Source organism: Pristiophorus japonicus, chromosome 8 (genome assembly GCF_044704955.1).
Source record: "Pristiophorus japonicus isolate sPriJap1 chromosome 8, sPriJap1.hap1, whole genome shotgun sequence".
NCBI classification, from domain to species: Eukaryota; Metazoa; Chordata; class Chondrichthyes; family Pristiophoridae; genus Pristiophorus; species Pristiophorus japonicus.
Window position 1 is genome coordinate 136,572,665 of NC_091984.1, and position 21,185 is coordinate 136,593,849.

Below are 21,185 nucleotides of genomic sequence, written 5' to 3' on the forward strand. Positions count from 1 at the left end.
GTACAATATTTTTGAAAACTTTGTTTGAAGATTCACACCTGCTGCAAATCTTGGTGCTTAATAAATACAATGTTATGGAGTGTATTCTTCAATTTGAAATTACTGTTGTTCCACATTAACTTCATATAAATCATGCATACCTTTAACTGTATTTTCAGCCTGCTGAGATATGATTCTTGCACAGAATGTACTGTAAGAATGGCCCCAGTCTTGTGTTTCCATCATCAGATAATAACGATCGTCACACTGCAGGAAGAAAATGCGCTTAATAATTGGCGTAAAATATATCCCTAGGGAGGGGAGCAAACTTTCTCCACCAGCTACGTTTAAGTATTAAAATGCTGACCCAACAGTGTTGGCTTTATGCTTCTTTCGTGATAACAAGCAGGGCTTTTGCAAATCTGGAAGAAAACCTGTGCAGATGTTGGGAGTTCAGCAACGTGTTGTACAGTTAGGGTTATGAATGTGTGCCAGTGAACTAGTGCCAGACATGGACAGTCTTGTGTGAGCTTTTGTCTGTTAAGAGCTGACCTGAGTCAGACAGAGAATGTTTAGTATTGGACTTTGAAGCAGGAACGGAAGTCTCCATCTGTCCAGGACAGATTTGAGCTTAAATAACATTGCTGAATCAAAGTTTAAAAAGCCAATAAACTTAAGTTGTAAAGGTACAGTTTTTGTAAGAGTTTTTGACTACCCTTTCTTTATATTATTTTACAAACTTCAAACGCAATACAAGTTGCCAAACTTGTGCATCATGTCACTGTCAAATATATTGCATAGTTCGTGTGCTTTCCTCCCACAAAAGTGTGCTGAACACTGTCAAGAATATAAATTTCTTTTTTAAAAGGAGTCTCCTCCTCTTCCCATCAGTTTTTGCTGGTTTAAAAACAAGCAAGTAGGTAATTTGATTGTTTTTATTTTCTTGAACGGATGGAGCAGGTTTTTGAGACTCTTCCATTTACATATTTTAAGAAAAAGAACGTTCAGGTAATGTCAGGGTAGAACTTGTTGACCCTGGATGTTTCAATGATGGTCTGTATTTCAGCTCTATATATATTTTTAATTCAATTCCCTTGTGCCATCTGGCTCTAATTGCTTCCGGCCAGATCCCCATGTGTCATATATTGTTTTCTGAAAGTATTCAAAAACTCAGCAAAAGTCCACTGGAGTTATTTTTGTAATTTTTATTTCTTTAATAAAAAAACAGGACTGATCCATGGTCTCTTATCTTGATGTTTATTTCGAATAATTTGCCCTGAAATTACGGCCTCTCCAGATGCGTACGATGTGCACATGCGCCCGAAGAGGCCCCACAAGTTACGAGTTGAGATGCGCAACGCGCATGTGCATGAATCCGGCACTTCCGATCTGTCAAAATGTATTTGACAGCTCCAATGCATCCCTGGAAGGGCTTTCGCAGGCGGTGATTGGGCAATTCGCCCAACTCTTGCCCAGCGAATGTCCTTCAAATACTTACACCTGGTTTAAAAATAAGCGTAAGGTCTGCTTTAACCAGCATAAGAGTTTTAATAGATAAAATACTGTATTAAAAACCCTGTCTATGAAGGCAAGTATTTTTAACACTACACCTGTATTAAAATATTTAAAAAAAATTTTTTTCGAAAACATTTAATTTAATGCAATGTCAATTTTTAAAAAGTGAAGTTTTTTAATATTTATTTGTTTTATTTGATTTTAGGGGTATTCTCATTGATAGAAATGAGCTCAGAGCTCCCATGACTATGAATGAGAATACCACATCGTGATTGGTCGTCCAGTCCTACACTCCTGGAATATGTGGTCCACTGCGCAGCTCATCATCATCATCATAGGCAGTCCCTCGAAATCGAGGAAGACTTGCTTCCACTCTGAGTTCTTGGGTGACTGTACAGTCCAATGTGGGGATTATAGTCTCTAAGGTTGGGCAGACAGCGGTTGAAGCAAAGGGTGGGTGGGAAGCCTGGTTTGCTGCACACTCCTTCTGCTGTCTGTGCTTGGTTTCTACATGCTCTCCACGACGAGACTCGAGGTGCTCAGCGTCCTCCCGAATGCTCTTCCTCCACTTTGGGCGGTCTTGGGTCAGGGATTCCCAGGTGCCGATGGGGATGTTCCACTTTATCAAGGAGGCTTTGAGGGCATCCTTGAAGCATTTCCTCTGCCCACCTGGGGCTCGCTTGCCGTGTAGGAGTTCCGAGTAGCGCACTTGCTTAGGGAGTCTCGTGTCAGACATGCAGGCGATGTGGCCCGCCCAACGGAGCTGGTCGAGTGTGGTCAGCACTTTGATGCTGGTGATATTAGCCTGGGCGGGAACACTGATGTTGGTGCGTCTATCCTCTCAGTGGATTTGCAGGATCTTGCGGAGGCAGCGTGTTGGTGGTACTTCAGCGCTTTGAGGTGTCTGTTGTGTATATAGTCCACGTCTCTTGAGCCAGAGACGGAGGGTAGGTATCACTATAGCCCTGTAAACGAGGAGCTTGGTGCCAGATTTGACATTCTGGTCTTCAAACACAGTCCTCCTCAGGTGACCGAAGGTTGCGCTGGCACACTGGAGGCGGTGTTGGATCGAGTCATCGATGTCTGCCCTTGCTGTGATAGTTGGTTCCAGAGGTATGGAAAATGGTCCACATTGTCCAAGGCGGAGCGTGGATTTTAATGACCGGGGGGCAGTGCTGTCTGACTGGGTCAGGTTGGTGGGTGACCGTTGTCTGATGGATGTTTAGCGTAAGGCCCATGCTTTCATACGCCTCAGTGAAGGTGTTGACGATGGCTTGGAGTTCAGCCTCTGAGTGTGTGCAGACGGAAGCGTTGTCCGTGCACTGTAGTTCGATGACTGGATAAGAACGTAAGAAATAGGAATAGGCCATATGGCCCCTCGAGCCTGCTCCGCCACTCAATAAGATCATGGCTGATCTGATCATGGACTTGGCTCCACTTTCCCGCCCGCTCCCCATAACCCCTTATCCCCTTGTTGTTTAAGAAACTGTCTATTTCTGTCTTAAATTTATTCAATGTCCCAGCTTCCACAGCTCTCTGAGGCAGCGATGGGACAATTTTGGATTTAGCTTGGAGGCGACGTAGGTCGAACAGGTTCCCATTGGTTCTATAGTTTAGTTCTGGTTGAGCGCGAGATGGAGCATTGTCGCAAAGAAGTTTGAGAAGAGCGTTGGTGCGACGATGCAGCCCTGCTTTACCCCTTCCGGACATGGATTGGGTCTGTGGTAGATCCGTTGGTCGGGATCACGGTTTGCATTTTGTCGTGGAGCAGGCGGAGGATGGTGACAAACTTTTGGGGGCAGCTGAAACTGAGGAGGACACTCCATAGTCCCTCACGGTTGACAATGTCAAAGGCCTTTGTGAGGTACAAGGGTTGGTGCTGTTCCCTGCATTTCTCTTGTAGTTTTCACGCGGTGAAGATCGTGTCCATTTTACCTCTTACTGGACGGAATCTGCACTGTGACTCCAGGAGGAGCTCTTTATCAACATGGAGAAGACGGTGAGGAGGATTCTTGCGATGACTTTCCCAGTGGCTGATAGGGAGATTCTTCTGAGGTTGCCACAGTCAGACTTTTCCCCTTTGTTGAAGATGGTCACAATTACGGCATCTCTGAGATCAGATAAGAGATGAGGTCATGCATTCGTGGCATTAGTGCTTCTCCGCTATACTTTAGTGCCTCAGTGGTGATTCCATCTGCTCCTGATGATATGCTGGCCTTCATAGCGAGAGGATTTGAGTATAGGAGCAGGGAGGTCTTACTGCTGTTGTACAGAGCCTTGGTGAGGCCACACCTTGAGTATTGTGTGCAGTTTTGGTCTCCTAATCTGAGGAAGAACGTGCTTGCTATTGAGGGAGTGCAACGAAGGTTCACCAGACTAATTCCCGGGATGGCAGGACTGACATATGAAAGACTGGATCGGCGAGGCTTATACTCACTGGAATTTAGAAGAATGAGAGGGGATCTCAAAGAAACATATAAAATTTTGACTGGATTGGACAAGTTAGATGCAGGAAGAATGTTCCCGATGTTGGGGAATTCCACAACCAGGGGACACAATCTAAGGATAAGGGGTAAGCCATTTAGGACTGAGATGAGGAGAAACTTTTTCACCCAGAGTTGTGAACCTGTGGAATTTTCTACCACAAAGTTGTTGAGGCCAGTTCGTTAGATATATTCAAGAGGGAGTTAGATGTGGCCCTTACGGCTAAAGGGATCAAGGGGTATGGAGAGAAGGCGGGAGTGGGGTCCTGAAGTTGCATGATCAGCCATGATCATATTGAATGGTGGTGCAGGCTCGAAGGGCCGAATGACCTGCTCCTGCACCTATTTTCTATGTTTCTATGGACTCAAGTTTTGAACCCCCACTAGAATGGTGCACATCGGAGAGACCCGCCTAATTTGTAGAACAGAAATTGCGCCGAATGCTTACCTCGAGATTCTCTGATATCTGAAGGCCCGTTTCCAGCTTGGCGCGGCGCAGCAGGAGCTGCTGGGGGCAGAGCTACAACCCTCCGCCAAAACAGTGCCGGCAGCTGCACGCGTGCGCAGTAGCTCCTGACCCTCCCAGCGTGTCCCGTCTCCGGGCGACCACCCTATCACTGACCGAAGGGACATCACCCCTATCCCGGGCAAAGTGGCCTGACAGCTCTTACCTCGACGGCAGCAGGGCCCGCCCGCCCGGCATCTCCTGGGGGCGCTGTTGGAGGGCTCCTGGTGCTGCAGTCGGTGAATAGAAACTTAATTTTTTATTTATTGATTTAAAAAAAAATTATTCTTTGCATTTTTTATTTATTTTTTGGTTGATTTATTGATTTATTATTTATTATTGATGATTGCTCTTTATTTGTAAAAGTGAAGTGTTTAATGCTTGTAAACTTCCTTTCCCCCCCTCCACCATCTCTCGTTCCCAACACCTAATTTATAAAGTGTCGGCAAGGTTTTTGAGCGTACAAAAATCTACATTTATTCCAATCTAAGTTAGCTTGGAGTAAGTTTTCGTTGCCTAAACTTGCAAAACAGGTGTAAGTGGCTGGGCACGCCTCCTTTTGGGGAAAAAAATCTGTTTCAAAATGAAACTATTCTAACTCACTAGAACTGGTGCAAACTAAATGCCGAGAATTGCAATTTCTAAGATGCTCCATTCTAAACTCGTTGCTCCAAAAAAATAGGAGCAACTCAGGCCGAAACTTGAGCCCATAGGTTTCTATGCCTTGTTGGGCTTGAGCTGACAGATGGTCTTTTCTACCTCTTGCATGGCTGGGGTTTTGCTGAGATGGTGGCGGGTCGCATGCTGCGGGTTAGAGTCGAGGACACTCATGTCGAAGGCAGAGTTTCGGTTAAGGAGATCTGCAAAGTGCTCCTTCCAGTGGGCCCTGACTGCCTCGCTGTCCTGAATGAGTGTGCCTCCGTTCTTGGCTAGCATTGGGTTGGGACCTTGGGTGTTTCCATTATTATGAATGAGAATACTACATCGTGATTGGTGGTCCAGGCATACGCTCCTGGAATATGTGGGCCTCTGCGCAGTTCATTCCTGCGGGACCGCCAGGTATATTCCTTTATTTAAAAAAAACCATTTTGGTTGGAGGAAGCCTCCGACCGCAATTTTTGGCCCATTGTGTGGAATTACTGACACAATCATGCGCAGCTCCGTTTCAGTGCTCCAATACAAGCTCGATTTGTCTTTGAGCCTTTTTCCCTCACTCTGTTTATGATCGGTATGGTGTCCTTGGTAATCTGTGGTACTTCACCCACCCAAGTGGCCATCCTTTGTTTGTAAAGCCTGAACAGTTGAATGCTGGCTGGTTATGTGGCAAAGCTTGATCCTGTCCTGACTTGATGCATCATCTCCACATACCACCCCCCACACACACCATTTAAGGATACCTCTGAACCTTTTTCTCTTTATCCTCTTTTTCAATTTTAGGAGTTTAGGAGGCTCTGTGCCAAGCATTTTGTTACTAGCTTTTTTTTGGTGCACCCATGATATTTGGACAATTGGTTTCCCAATGGGAATCCCACTAGTGTTTTTCTTTTGAGTTAGAGGAGCAGTTGAGCGATACCTGGCAGGATGGGCTGCAGCAGAGAAGGACTGCACCCACCTGCCAATAACCTCTCCTGCATTTACATGCAATGCACAACTGTCTGGCTCAATAGGCTGTGTCGTCTGCTGCAAGGACACCTGCAACTAAAATGCACAACAGAGCTGGCACTACCAGTCAGCTGCACCTTCACTTTCCCCTCCTGCCTGCATCTGGGCATATCCTAATACTGTCCTATGGTGAGGGTGCTCTTCAGTTTTAAAAAAAAAACAGCCATCTTTCTTGAAACCACCTTATTCAGTATCACCTCCACTTTTCCAACCATTAACACAGGATTCAAGCTTGCACCATTTCATCGCTTGAGCTCAGTTTCCTGTCATCACACTGATCGTGCCAGTATTTGGGGCTTGCCAGCTATTTTTGTTAACTGAACAGCAGGATTCCCCTAGGGGAAAGCCCACTGTCCCAATACAGTACTGTGGACGCATCAAAAAATGCAAGTGCCAGAACACTTGGCACAATGCCTCCTGACCAACTCCTTGGAAACAGAAGAAAGACTTGCATTTATATGGCTCCTTTCAGGACATCCCAAAGCCCTTTACATCCAGTGAAGAACATTTGAAGTGTAGTCAGTGTTGTAATTTTGGAAATGCAGCAGCCAATTTGCACACAGCAAGATTCCACAAATGGTGATAAAATAAATGACCAGATAATCTGTTTATTTTGGTTGAAAGGCTGCCGTCTCATGTAGTGGACGTTGATTCGCTGAATTCCTTCAAGTGTTTCTGAGCCAGATGATCTGAACTAGTTTTGGTTGCCCAGATGGGTCGGAGGGGAATTTCCCAGGGTCTGTGTCTTTTCTCGTTTTTTTCCCTCCTCTCGCAGGAGATCACATGGTTTCAGATGGGTTGGAGAGTATATTTTGTATATTTTGTACACAAGGCATTGCAATTGTGTGGGAAAGGCTAGATGAACCAGATGGTCTTTAACTGTCAGCCATTCTTCATATGTTCGCATAAATATTGGCCAGAACATAGAACTCCCTTGCTCTTTCAACTCATGCACACTTGTGCGCAGGACTGGCAGTGGACAAGCTCGTTGAAGGCAAATTTACTAGCTTCTCCCATGCTGATCTCTATTAATGAAAATTTAGTTTGATGTCAAACAGTTCTGCACACTGAGTGCTGAACATAAGGAATAAACTTCCAGGTAGAGGAATGCAGGAAAAAAAACCTGGAGTTAATGAAGAAACTATTAGATGCTTTGATCGGTGGGGTAAGTGTCTGTGCTCTTTCTGAATGGATGAACTAAAGTGAGCTGCATGACATTCCTCTTCGGCATTTATGTTCCAACTAAAATTTGCTGATCTTGTGATCACACTTGTTGTCTTCAATGAAATGCCTTAATAGTGTGCTAAGATAGGCAGCTTTTGTTGCCTAACACTTACTACACAAGTTAGTCATCAAATCGCTTGTAATTGAGGAAGTTACAGTGAGTTGCACTTCTTGTACAGTGAATTACACAAGTATTATGCTGTCCCACAGAGTTTCTGGCACCCAGCACCAGTCACCACGTTCATAAGTGCAAGTGCGTTGAGACAAGGGACAGGATGACCCTAGAAAAGCACAACATTTAACTCTATGGAGGGTCGTTTGCAGGGATGTATTGTGCCAAATTAAACTGATGCTGTTGGATCCATAAACTACCATAATAATAATATTTTAAATGTGGTAGTTGGGCCAAAATATCAGTCTGCAGATTCCCTATGAGCTAAAATGTATTTTTAGAACTTCAATTCTTGGCTTTTATCACATGTTCTCCATTCCCTTGGTGATGAATTATGACTTGGCATGGTTTAGTTTCAAAAATACTTGTCATTTGTTAATGAATTGGAAACAAAAGTACAAGAAGTAGGATCAGAATAAAAATGCAATTGTGGTATTTGGTATTTCAACTAATCGTGATTGAAAGATGTTACAGGATGTGGACACTGAGAGGGAGTGTTCAAAAAAAAATATGATAACCAGCTTTAGTTCAGGGTAGGATCAGTAGCTGTTATTTCAATAAGAAAATGTTACTTGTTTTCTGCACACACTGTAGACTATTGTCCAGCTTAAGAAATGGATGGGTTGGTTTTAATTTGTGTAACAGGATTTGTAGAGGGTGGACCAGTTATGAACTTTGCTTGATCCTTTTTTTTAGAAATATCTTATCTCTGTTTAGCATCTTCTCTTGGGCATGACCGAGATCAAGAATTTGCTTAAGCTTGAAACCCAGTTTTAATAAATCATTTCGGTACTAGAATACAAATTTTCCTTGGTACTGTTAACTCATTTTGGGGGCGATGTTTTCAGCTGATGAACGTATGAAAGGTAAAAATGCATATAACTATGCTCCAAGTGGCCTGCCAGCAGTGTGTCTGAAGGTGAAGACTTGGACTTGTAAAGAGCTGTCAACCTCTTCCTGAATTGTATGGCTATTTCATAAAGATCATGGGGCGAATTTCATGGAAAATTTGCTTGATTTCTGCCATTGTTCATGTGCGATTCCGAGTTCGAGTCTGTCTGAAGCTTTACGTAATCCTCACGTATCTGAAGAAGCTCTTCTAGCACCTCTTAGTTCTGGACAGTATACAACAGAAAGCTTGTTGTTTGATTGGTGATACTTCTCTCCCCTCCTATCCTCTCGCTGCATTTTTTACTGTTGAAAAATCTGTGCTTGTGGCTGAATCCTGATATATGGGTCTCGTGCAGGTGGTTGAAACCGGTATTTCAAGTAAGTGGCTTTAGTGAATCCTGGAAAGTTTGTCAGGCTCTGCAAGACCCACTTATACAATATAAAAGCAGCTTCTTTCTCTTTAGTGTGGTTAATCTTGACTACTTCTGTTTTTACTGATATTGCTATGACTGTTCTTTTTCTGAACTTTAAGTAGCTAGCCGAGACTGTCTCCTTCTCTCTGCATCCTCATTGTTTTGTTCTTGGTTATTCTTCCCCAGGATCTCAAAACTGTGCCAAAGAAATAGGAGCAGCAGTAAGCCATTTGGCCCCTCGAGCCTGCTCCACCATTCAATAAGATCATAGCTGATCTGATATTGGCCTCAACTCCACGTCCCCGCCCGCTCTCCATAACCCTTGACTCCCTTATCTTTCAAAAGTTTGTTTATCTCCACCTTAAATACATTTCAAGGACCCAGCCTTCACAGTTCTCTGAGGTAGAGAATTCCAAAGATTCACGGCCCTCTGAGAGAAGAAATTCCTCCTCATTTCCGTTTTAAATGGGCGACCCCTTATTCTGAAACTATGCCCCCAGTTCTAGATTCCCCCATGAGGGGAAACATCCTCTCTGCATCTATCCTGTCGAGCTCCCTCAGTATCTTGTATGTTTCAATAAGATCACCTCTCATTTTTCTAAACTCCAATGAGTATAGGCTCAACCTATCTTCATAAGATAACCCCTTCATCTCGGGAATCAAACTCGTGAACCTTCTCTGAACAGCCTCCAATGCAAGTATGTCCTTCCTTAAATAAGGAGACCTAAACTGTACACACAACTTTATTCTTGAGAATTATTAGCCCAATATCAATATTGAGGAAAATAGCTGGAGTCTATTATTTAAAAAGCAATTAAAGTGTCCAATGGCAGTGAAGGCAATTCTGCCAAGTCAGTGGGTTTCTGCACTTGTGACGCCAAGAAAATGTATTGGAATTTTTTGAGGATTTGTTTAATGTTGATATTGCACCGCCTGACCTTCACAAAGCATTTAAGAACATAACAAGAAATAGAAGCAGGAGTCGGCCATACGGCCCCTCGAGCCCGCTCTGCCATTTTGCATGATCATGGCTGATCTGATCATGGACTAGGTCCGCTCCCCATAACCCCTTATTCCCTTATCGGTTAAGAAACTGTCTCTTCTTTTCAGTCTTGATGGTGTTCTGTGGTATTAGACTTGAATTTCCACCTACTTTTCTCCGTTCCACTGTCGAAAAAAAACAAGCATGACAGAAAGAATAATATTTGACACAGCCGGACCCAAACCGGTTCATGACTCATTCTTTTCATTACACAACTCTATTTTCCATCTATTTAATGACAGACACTGGTTTTTATTCTGATAACAATCACTCTCGGTTGCCTAACTAAGCTCATCTTAGTTGCTGTAACATTAGTTTTGTGATCAGATAAGTTTCTGTAGCTGACTTCTTTTCCCTGCTTGCCGCTAGTTCCTCTCGCCCACTGATGTTAATTTGACCACTTAAAAATTGTAATGGAGGCACATTTTACTCCAGACCTCTTGTGACACAATTTATCCATAAGTTATAGCAAAGGAAACAATATCCCTCCAAGCCTCAAGTTGATCAGTACAAGACGCTATGGCAGCAAGGAAGAAATAGTTGAGAAACACACATTTTTATTCGCTAACTAGTTTTAGTGACAGTGTGGGTATAAAAGGGGTATTCCTCTCTTTGTAGGTGCATCTAATTTTCTGGTAAAATTAGGGAACTGGACATACATACTTCAAGGAAATTGAATAGTGGGAACAGTGACCAACGAAATGAATGCTTTCCCCTAATAGGCATTCAAATTTTCTTTTTAAAATACAGGTAAATCGGGGAAAGTTTTTAAAAATAGTACCTGATTCAGATTTCTAATTTCGGGGGACCAGAAAGAGAGATGAGTTGAAATCTGAAGGCAGATTCTAGTGCCGTTTGTTGCTTTACTCAAACTTGGAGTGCTTTGTGTTGGGGAAATTGATGGGATTGTCGGCCGATAAATCCCCAGTGGCTGATAGACTGCATCCCAGAGTACTTAAGAAAGTGGCCCTAGAAATAGTGGATGCATTGGTCATCATTTTCCAACATTCTATTGACTCTGGATCAGTTCCTATGGACTGGAGGGTAGCTAATGTAACACCACTTTTTAAAAAAAGGAGTGAGAGAGAAAACAGGGAATTATAGACCGGTTAGCCTGACATCAGTAGTGGGGAAAATGTTGGAATTAATTATTAAAGATGAAAGAGCAGTGCATTTGGAAAGCAGTGACAGGATCGGTCCAAGTCAGCATGGATTTATGAAAGGGAAATCATGCTTGACAAATCTTGTGGAATATTTTGCGGATGTAACTCGTAGAGCGGACAAGGGAGGATCAGTGGATGTGGTGTATTTGGACTTTCAAAAGGCTTTTGACAAGGATCCACACGAGATTAGTGTGCAAAATTAAAGCACATGGTATTGGGGGTAATGTATTGACGTGGCTAGAAAACTGGTTGGCAGACAGGAAGCAGAGAGTTGGAATAAATGGATCTTTTTCAGAATGGCAGGCAGTGACCAGTGGGGTGCCGCAGGGTTCAGTGCTGGGACCCCAGCTATTTACAATATACATCAATGATTTAGATGAAGGAATTGAATGTAGTATCTCCAAGTTTGCAGATGACACTAAGCTGGGTGGCAGCGTGAGCTGCAAGGAGGCCGCCAAGAGGCGCAGGGTGACTTGGACAGGTTAGGTGAGTGGGCAAATGCATGGCGGATGCAGTATAATGTGGATAAATGTGAGGTTATCCACTTTGGTGGCAAAAAACAAGACAGTAGAATATTATCTGAATGGTGACAGATTAGGAAAAGGGGAGGTGCAACGAGACCTGGGTGTCATGGTACATCAGTCATTGAAGGTTGGCATGCAGGTACAGCAGGCGGTGAAGAAGGCAAGTGGCATGTTGGCCTTCATAGCTAGAGGATTTGAGTATAGGAGCAGGGAGGTTTTACTGCAGTTGTACAGAGCCTTGGTGAGGCCGCACCTGGAATATTGTGTTCCGTTTTGGTCTCATAATCTGAGGAAGGACATTCTTGTTATTGAGGGAGTGAAGCAAAGGTTCACCAGACTGATTCCTGGGATGGCAGGACTGACATATGAGGAGGGACTGGATCAACTGGGCTTGTATCTACTGGAATTTAGATGAATGAGAGGGGATCTCAAAAACGTATACAATTCTAACGAGATTGGACAGGTTAGAGGCAGGAAGAATGTTCCCGTTGTTGGGGAGTTCCAGAACCATCTAAGGATAAGGGGTAAGACATTTAGGACGAAGATGAGAAGAAACTTCTTCACTCGGAGTGGTTAACCTATGGAATTCTCAACCGCAGAAAGTTGTTGAAGCCAGTTCGTTAGATATATTCAAAAGGGAGTTAGATATGGCCCATACGGCCAAAGGGATCAAGGGGTATGGAGAAAAAGCAGGAAAGGGATGCTGAGCTTGGATGATCAGCCATGATCTTATTGAATGGCGATGCAGGCTCGAAGGGCCGAATGGCCTGCTCTTGCACCTAATTTCTATGTTTCAATGGGCCCAAGTTTCCACAAGAAAAAAAACGGGCGCCCCTCCGAGCTGGGCGCCCGTTTTTCGCGCCTAAAATGGCGCCTAAAAAAATCCTTGGTATTCTCCACTGACTTTCAGGTGCTGTGGCACTCGGCGCAGCCGGCACGAGCTGTGGGGGGGGGGGGGGGGGCGGAGCCAGAGCCCTGCGCTGAAAACAGTGCCGGGACCTCTGCACATGCGCGCTACAGTCGGCACACAAGTGCAGTAGCTCCAGGCGCCGAACTGTGTGGGAGGGGCCCGAAGCACGCAGCCCCTAGCCCTGGCCCAATGGCCTCACTGGGGCTGCGTGAATGAGGCTCCTCCCACGGCCAGCTCCTGATCCCCGCCCGTCCAGACCCGACACTCGCCCCCTCCCCCCCGCCCCAGACCCGACACCCGCTCCCCCCCCTCTCCCGACCCGACACCCGCTCCCCCCCCCCCCCCCGACACCCGAGACCCGCTCCCCCCCCCCCCCCGAGACCAGAGACCCGCTCTCCCCCCCCCCCCCCGACCCGACCCGACCCGACCCGAGACCCGCTCCCCCCCCGAGGCCCACTTCCCCCCCCCGACCCGACACCCGCTCCCCCGACCCAACACCCGCTCCTGTTCCCCGACCCCCCCTATCTTCCCCTCCCCCCTCCCCCTCCCCTCCCCCCCCCTCTCCCCTTCTCTCTCTCTCTCTCTCCCTCCCTCCCTCCCTCCCTCTCTCGCTCAGCGGCAGAATTCTCCCTGGCTGAAGCACTTTCACACAGGTAGGAAGATGGTTTATTTAATCTTTTCTTGGCTTATAAATGTTTATTCAGGTTGGATTTATTTGTAGAAGTATAAATAAGGATTTATTGTCGAATTTAATGAGTTCCCCTCCCCCCCCACCTCGTTCTGGACGCCTAATTTGTAACCTGCGCCTGATTTTTTAATGTGTAGAACAGGTTTTTTCAGTTCTACAAAAATCTTCACTGGCGCCATTCTACTTTAGTTTGGAGTACATTTTCACTGTAGAAACTTTCAAATCAGGCGTCAGTGGCCGGACACGCCCCCTTTTGAAGAAAAAATTCTGTTCTAAACTAGAACTGTTCTACCTGACTAGAACTGCAGAAAAAAAAAATGTGGAGAATTGCGATTTCTAAAATAGTCCGTTCTCCACCAGTTGCTCCTAAAAATCAGGCGCGAATCATGTGGAAACTTGGGCCCTATGTTTCTATGTTTGGTGCTGTCACAGGATGAACCGTCTTCACTGAGTGCACATGTAGTTTAAATGAGGTTTTATGTAAAGCTTGTGCATTATGTTCTGCTGTGTATGTTGGCTCAATGTACATTATGGTGTCTTACATTTCCATCAGATAAGTCTCTTATTTGGCTTTGGGAAGGTTTGTGGCCGCCACTTATTTCCTATGCACCTGAAAACCTAGGTAGTGTTAGTGTTTTGTCGTGTGCCTTGAGGCTAAGGTGACACAGACAAGAGGCTACAGTGACATCGACAAATAATAGTGTGCCATGGTCAACTGAAACTCTTAAATTACATGGAAAGCATTAATTACATAACTTGCGCAAGACTGTGAAACTGCATTCAGCTGCAAAATTTATATTCAGAGTCGAGTTTGAGAGAAGAATTGTAGCTCGAGTGTTGACTTGTGCAGAGGAAAATAGGTGCTACCTGATTTTGGATTCTGGGGTATTTTTGCATGCAGATGCTTCAATTTATTAAAATAAGTTTTGGTAACTAAATGTTTTAATATCAAAATATTTTAACATCAAAGTTGCACTTTAGCAAAATCGACCTTGCAGCACAAACAACATTTCTTAGAAATTACATCTTCGTCCAAGCTATTTGTTTTACACTCCAGCAAAATATTTCCAGCTCTTTCTAAAATTTCTTTGGGTGTTGGGTGTGATGGAAGAGTGAACCAGAAAGATGCGAAGGGAACGGTCCCTTTTGGAATACTGAAAGGGGAGGGGCTGAGGTGTTTGGTGGTGACATCACGCTGGAGGTGGCAGAAATGATGGAGGATGATCCGTTGAATGTGGAGGTTGGTGAGTTTGAAGGGGAGGATAAGGGAAATCCTATTGTGGTTCTGGGAGGGAGGGGAAGAGGTAAGAGCACAAGTGTGGGAAATGGGACGGATTCAGTCGAGGACAGTGGAGCAGAATCCTCAGTTGAGGAAAAAGGAAGACTTGTGTGGAAGGTGGCACTGTCAGATCAGATGAGACGGAGGAACTGGGAGAATGGAATTGCAAGAAGTGAGGTGGGAGGAAGTGTAATCAAGGTAGTTGGGGGAGGGGAGAGGAGAGGAGAGGAGAGGAGGAGGGTGGGGTTGGGGGGGACTGGCGGGGGAGGGAAGAGAGAGAGAGAGGAAAGACTCCAGGCGAAAGAAGTGAGAACGGAGGCGAAGGTCAAGGAGCAAGAGTTACACATTGTGCTGAGCTCGAAATTCATTGATGTGGCTGGGTAAGGGGATGAAGCTGAGACCATTGCTGAGGATTGATCGTTCAGGGTTAGAGAGGGGTAGGTTTGTGGGGATAATAAAAACATGGCAATGGGTGAGATTGGAGGAAGGGATGAGGTAAAAATTGTAATGTTGGTGTTTCACAGCTGGCGCACTTGATGTTTAACTTTACTGAGATCCTAGCTGGTTGAGGAGGTGTCTTGGCAGAGTGGTGGGAGCCAGCTGCCAGCATACATTTTCTTTTAGCCAGGAAAGGTGTCATGGAGTCGGGGGGCAAATTAAAGGTGATGAACATAATAAATGGGGGTAATTTTATATTGAAAGAAAAAATACACTCGTGGGATGTCTCTCCTATCCATGGAAAACTGGTAAAATACTTGCTAAATGTGCAGTTTCTTGTGCAGAGCCTGAGGTTATCCATTTAAAGGCAATGATTTTAGGTCCAATCCTAGCATATTGTAATCATGTCCAGTGCAGTTTGATGCATTTTCTCCATCTTTCATATAACATGCTGAAGAGCCCCCTGTCTGCCTGCTTGGTTGAGGGTAAGAAATCCCAGGGCAGTATTCGAAGAGGAGAAGAGAATATTCCTGTTGTGGGATCTTGCTGTGTATAAACCTTTTTCTGCCAAACACTGACTGCACTTAAAAAGTTATTAAATTGGTTGCGAGGTGTTTTGGGACGTCCTGAGAGGGTGAATGGTGCTCAAAAATGCAAGTTATTTCTTTATCAACTCTTTCTCTTAACTTTTTTTGGCTGGTGTTAAGCATAGTGGCAGGTAGAGACATGAAATCAACATTTATTATACATATAAAGTATGATTCATCATCTGAGGATGGAGTGACACTTGGTTGTGGTCAGTGATGTAAAAGAGGCCTGTCGGGTGCACAAAAAAGGGGAACTTTGCGGCACCAGAAATATTTTCAAGTGAAAAATTGCATTGTATTTCATATGAAGTCAGCTGTTAAATTAGGAACTCATCAGAACTGCGTGACATGGCATGTTAAAATTAGTATGCAACTGAGGAACTGGGTGGCTCAGTGTATAAAATACACTCGCATTAACCTTTGATCCCAAGGTCCGTTGCATTGCCTGTGATGGTCCATATTGTGCAGTACAGTGACCTCTACAGGCTGTACCGCAGCAGCTTGCCAAGGTTCTTGTATACATACAAACATTGATGGACAGGTAAAGACCGCCTGGTCCATCGAGCCTGTTCTTGGGCAGCAGCTCCCAAACCCACAACCTCCACCACCTAGAAGAACAAGGGCAGCAGTTGTATGGGAATACCATCACCTTCATGTCTCTCACAATCTTGAATTGGGCATATATCGTTATTCCTTCTTTGTTGCTGTGTCAAAATCCTGGACCTTGCTATCTAGCCGTATTTTGGGAGCAGCACACTGACTGCAGCGGCTCAAGGAAAAGGCCCACCACCACCACCATCACCTCGGCACAGTTAGCGATGGGGAATAAATGCTGTCCTTGCCAGCAACGCTCACATCCCGACAAGACATTTTTTTTTTAAGTTTCCTCTACTATTTAGTCTTTTCTCCCATACCTTTGTTACACTTAGCAATGTGCATCCGTCCCACCTTTGGCAGAGTGTATCCGATTGTACCAGTATGACATTGTTGCATTTGTTGCAATGAAATTCTAAATGGTAAAGGCAGTTTTGTGCTGTGAGCACTTGTCCTCCTTGAGAGTGAATGAATGCTCACCAAACTCATTCCATGGAGGACCCTTCAGCTTTTCATTCCATCGGTCTGAGCTGGAATGTAACCCAGATCCCAGAGTTAAAAGACTACTGCACCACCCTGAGATGCCGCAATTTTTTTTTAACATCACGTGTTCTGTGGAGTGGCGCTTCTTTTTAAAAAAAGAAAAGGGCTAGAATTGCCGCCCAAAATGCCGCTAAGATTCTCAAGTTATTGCTGGTGCAAAGTTCAATTTTTTTTTAAAAGGAGAAAAATCCGCCCGGCGAAAAAAAAATGGACTTTTCACCCCAATTCTTGGCGGAAAATGGAATTTTGGGCCGATTGGGTGGTTCTTTTTTTAATTACTAATATTTACACAGAGGCTGTGGGTTGGGCCGAGGAGGAGAAAAACACACACAATATGTTTTCAAAAACAAAAAAGATTCTCTGGACCCTTTTCACCTTAAGAAGAGAATTTAAAAATAATTATTAAAAACCCATTAACTTAACTTTTTTTTTTGCAGGGCTACTTACCTACCGCCCAGCTCCGCTGCTTCTCGTGGGTGTTTTTTTTTCCAACTTGCCTACGGGTCACCACTGAGTCAATAATTGGGCGATGGCGGTCTACGGACGGTGCATGCCGGCGGTCCGCTCCCCAGCGGTACTTCAAAACCGCTCAGTTGTGGAAACTTTCACCGACCCGGTTCTCGCCCAAAAAGGCCAATACCGCAGAGAAACCGGGTGACGATGCAGTGGAAAATCAAACCCAAAGACTTGAATTTATATAGTGCCTTTGACGACCACAGGAAGTATCAAAAGGCTTTAATTTTGGAGTGCAGTCACTGTTGTAATGTTGGAAATGCGGCAGCCTATTTGCGCACAGCAAGCTCTCTCAAACAGCAATGTGATAATGACCAGATAATCTGTTTTTGTCACGTTGATTGAGGGATAACTATTTGCCAGGACACCGGGGATAACTTTCCTGCTCTTCTTCGCAATAGTGCCCTGGGATCTTCTACGTCCACCTGAAAAAGCATACAGGGCCTCGGTTTAACGTCTCATCCGAAAGACGACACCTCCAACAGTGTAGCACTCCCTCAGCACTGGAATGTCGGCCTAAATGTTTTTTTGTGCTCCAGTCCCTGGAGTGAACCCACAACCTTCTGATAGAGGCGAGAGTGCTACCCACTGAGCCACAGGTTTTGCATGTTGAAAAATCTTACTTTTGAGACAGGTTGGTGCATGACCAGAGTGAGATTATCTGCAGCAGTTAGTTCTGTGCAGTGTGTGTATAAGCTTTCTCTATTCAGGTCCTGGTGGATATAACGCTGTTGTTCAACATTGTCAGTTTTGTTGATATGCACAGCAAATGTTGGAAACTGGCATACCTCTGAGTGCAATGGGTATGGATGCACTGGCAGAAAGTGATTGAGGATACATGTTCAGGCTCAACAATGATTTACAGTGCAATTGGTTTGTGTCAGTCATGCTTTGAGGATACTTGATATTGTCGGACTATGGGAAGCTGTTTGATAAATCTGGAGGACTGTGGAGAGGGGCTAGATCTCATTTTTTGAAATTCATTTTAATTAATTTTGGTCTTTTCATTTTCAGATATTCAGCGGGCCTTATCCCCACAAAGCAGGGTCTACACCTCTGCGAGAAAGTGTCAGCATCATCTTTCTGCAGGTATGAATTTATCACAAGCTCCTGCACAATGAGACGAAGGTACAGTCATTATGCGCAGTAAGATTTTGAGCACTGTCTTGCATCCAGTGGTCATATTCTCTGCTAGCCGCAAGATCAACCTTTTTCTGGCCAAAGATCGCCCCAAGTGGAGGAAGTGCATCCTGGAGGGCGTTGAATACCTCGAGTCTCAATGCCGAGAGCATGCAGAAATCAAGCACAGGCAGCGGAAAGAGCGTGCGGCAAACCTGTCCCACCCTCCCTTTCCCTCAACGACTATCTGTCCTACCTGTGAAGGGGCTGTGGCTCTCGTATTGGACTGTTCAGCCACCTAAGGACTCATGCTAAGAGTGGAAGCAAGTCTTCCTTGTTTCCTGTGATGAGGCATTACCGCAATTTACTCACTGCTCATTTGCAATCAATTCATATTCAATACTGGTGATGTGGGTTGACATTTTATTCATTAAGAGCATCGTATGAAAGTTGTGCCCGCCTTAGATTGGTGTGATATGGGCTTGCACCCATGATAAAGTTGCTGAAATAACTGACACCTCTAAGACCAAATCAGAGGCTTTGTGTTTACCTACTGGGAAGAGGGAGGGCAAATTGAAAATGGTGACTGAGCAAAATTGCTGTGCATCTGAGAGCAGGGATGCTGACATCCCTGGCTTGTAGTCCCACAGCATATTTTAACAATGTAACTTTTTAACCATATTTTCAAAGAATAAAAAAGGCATTAGTTTGATTTGCTATTCCCAATCCAAAATGATCAGAAAAGAAAGACTGACCAGTAATTCTGGTAACCACATGATGACTTGGAAAATTGGGAATCCTTTCTTAACTGGCATAAGTTTAATCGAAGTTTGTAAAATGATAAGAGACATGTGAAGAGTCCATGCTTCAGGTAGTGGCCAAAATTGAAGTCTTGAATGGACTTGGATTTGACTGAGTCAAATTATACTGTACCAATCTCCTGTCAACGTACTAGTTTCAAACAAATCAGAAATAATCTTGATACAAAGATAACAATTTCTAAGCTGTACAAGTTAAAGACCTTGTATAGGAATTACTTAGAAATCATGTGCCTGCTTCTCTCTGGTTTCGTCTGGTTCCCTGGGACTGTCAGCAGCACTGTGAGACCAACATTTGGCAGAAGCTGGCTTGTCTTTATCTTAACTCTTTTTTGAAGTGTGTTGCTCCTCCTCTGCTTTTATTTAACAAATGAATTTGTTTGGCTGCAGTGTAATCTGCTTCACACCTGGTAGTTCCAATGTTGTAAAAAGTAGAGTAAAAAGAAAACTGTCAAACTGGAAAGGAGAAAGAGGAGAAAAAATACAAAATCAGACATGAAGATAATAGAGAGAGAGAGACAAATCTGGAGCAGAAAGAAATGAAAGTGAGAGAAAAGCCAGAAACTGAAATGGATGGGGAGAGACAAACATGGTGCTCTCCACTCTCTCCTGCGTCAGTTGGAGCTGGTACTCTCCACACTCTCTCCTGCGACACTTGGAGCTGGTACTCTCCACTCTCTCTCCTGCGACAGTTGGAGCTGGTGCTCTCCACTCTCCCGTTGGTGTAGGAGGGAGGGCTTTAGTTTCCTGAACAATTGGGACCGCGTCTGGGGAAGGTGGGACCTGTACAAGTCGGACAGGTTACACCTCAACAGAGACAGGACCATTGTTCTCGCGGGTGGTTTTGATAGTACGGTTTGGAGGGCTTTAAACTAGCTTGGCAAGGGGATGGGAACCCAGGAGAGGGCTCTGAGCTCGTAAGAGTGGGTGAGAGCTCAGAGGAACAGAACCCCAAGAAAGAATGCAAAAGGCAGGAGGCAACAGAGCAGAGTCGCACTGGGGTAAATGTAAACCACAAGGTGACGGGAAGGGACAATATGTATGAATATAAATGGGCTGCAGGAGGGGTCAAAAATAAAAATCATGATTTTAAAAACTAGTATTAAAACACTATCTGAACGCACGCAGCATTCAAAATAAAGTAAATGAGTTGGCGGCACAAATCATTACAAATGGGTATGATTTAGTGGCCATTACAGAAAAGTGGTTGCAGTGTGGCCAAGACTGGGAATTAAACATAGAGGGGTATCTGACAATTCGGATAGATTGACAAGAAGGGAAAGGAGGTGGGGTAGCTCTGTTAATAAAGGATGAAAACAGGGCAGTTGTGAAAGATGATATTGGCTCTAATGAACAAAATGTTGAATCATTGTGGGTGGAGATTAGAGATAGTAAGGGGAAAAAGTCACTGGTGGGCGTAGTTTATAGGCCCTCAAAAAATAACTTCACGGTGGGGTGGACAATAATCAAGGGAATAATGGAGGCATGTGAAAAAGGAACGGCAGTAATCATGGGGGATTTTAACCTACATATCGATTGGTCAAATCAAATCGCACGGGGTAGCCTTGAGGAGGAATTCATAGAATGCATACGGGATTGTTTCTTAGAACAGTATGTTACAGAACCTACAAGGGAGCAAGCTATCTTAGATCTGGTCCTGTGTAATGAGACAGGAATAATAAACGATCTCCTAGTAAAAGATCCTCTTGGAATGAGTGATCACAGTATGGTTGAATTTGTAATACAGATTGAGGCTGAGGAAGTAGTGTCTCAAACGAGCGTACTATGCTTAAACAAAGGGGACTACAGTGGGATGAGGGCAGAGTTGGCGAAAGTAGACTGGGAACACAGACTAAACGGTGGCACAATTGAGGAACAGCAGAGGACTTTTAAGGAGCTCTTTCATAGTGCTCAACAAAAATATATTCCAGTGAAAAAGAAGGGCGGTAAGAGAAGGGATAACCAGCCGTGGATAATCAAGGAAATAAAGGAGAGTATCAAATTAAAAACCAATGCGTATAAGGTGGTCAAGGTTAGTGGGAAACTAGACGATTGGGAAAATTTTAAACGGCTGCAAAGAATGACCAAGAAAGCAACAAAGAAGGGGAAGATAGATTACGAAT

The 21,185-nt window shown here is 44.4% G+C and overlaps 1 protein-coding gene across 2 annotated transcripts in view; it reads left to right on the forward strand.

Annotated features, from left to right (window-relative positions):
• The window catches only part of imp3 (IMP U3 small nucleolar ribonucleoprotein 3), a 330,757-nt gene that overhangs the window by 110,079 nt on the left and 199,493 nt on the right, over positions 1-21,185 (forward strand). Inside the window, exon 3 of one of the 2 annotated variants that reach the window (XM_070887441.1) lies at positions 18,140-18,214. The exons of the other annotated variant lie outside the window; for it this stretch is intronic. Within the exon in view, the coding sequence (XP_070743542.1) occupies positions 18,140-18,214 (75 nt within the window). The remainder of the gene's footprint in view (positions 1-18,139; positions 18,215-21,185) is intronic. 2 annotated transcript variants of the gene reach the window in all.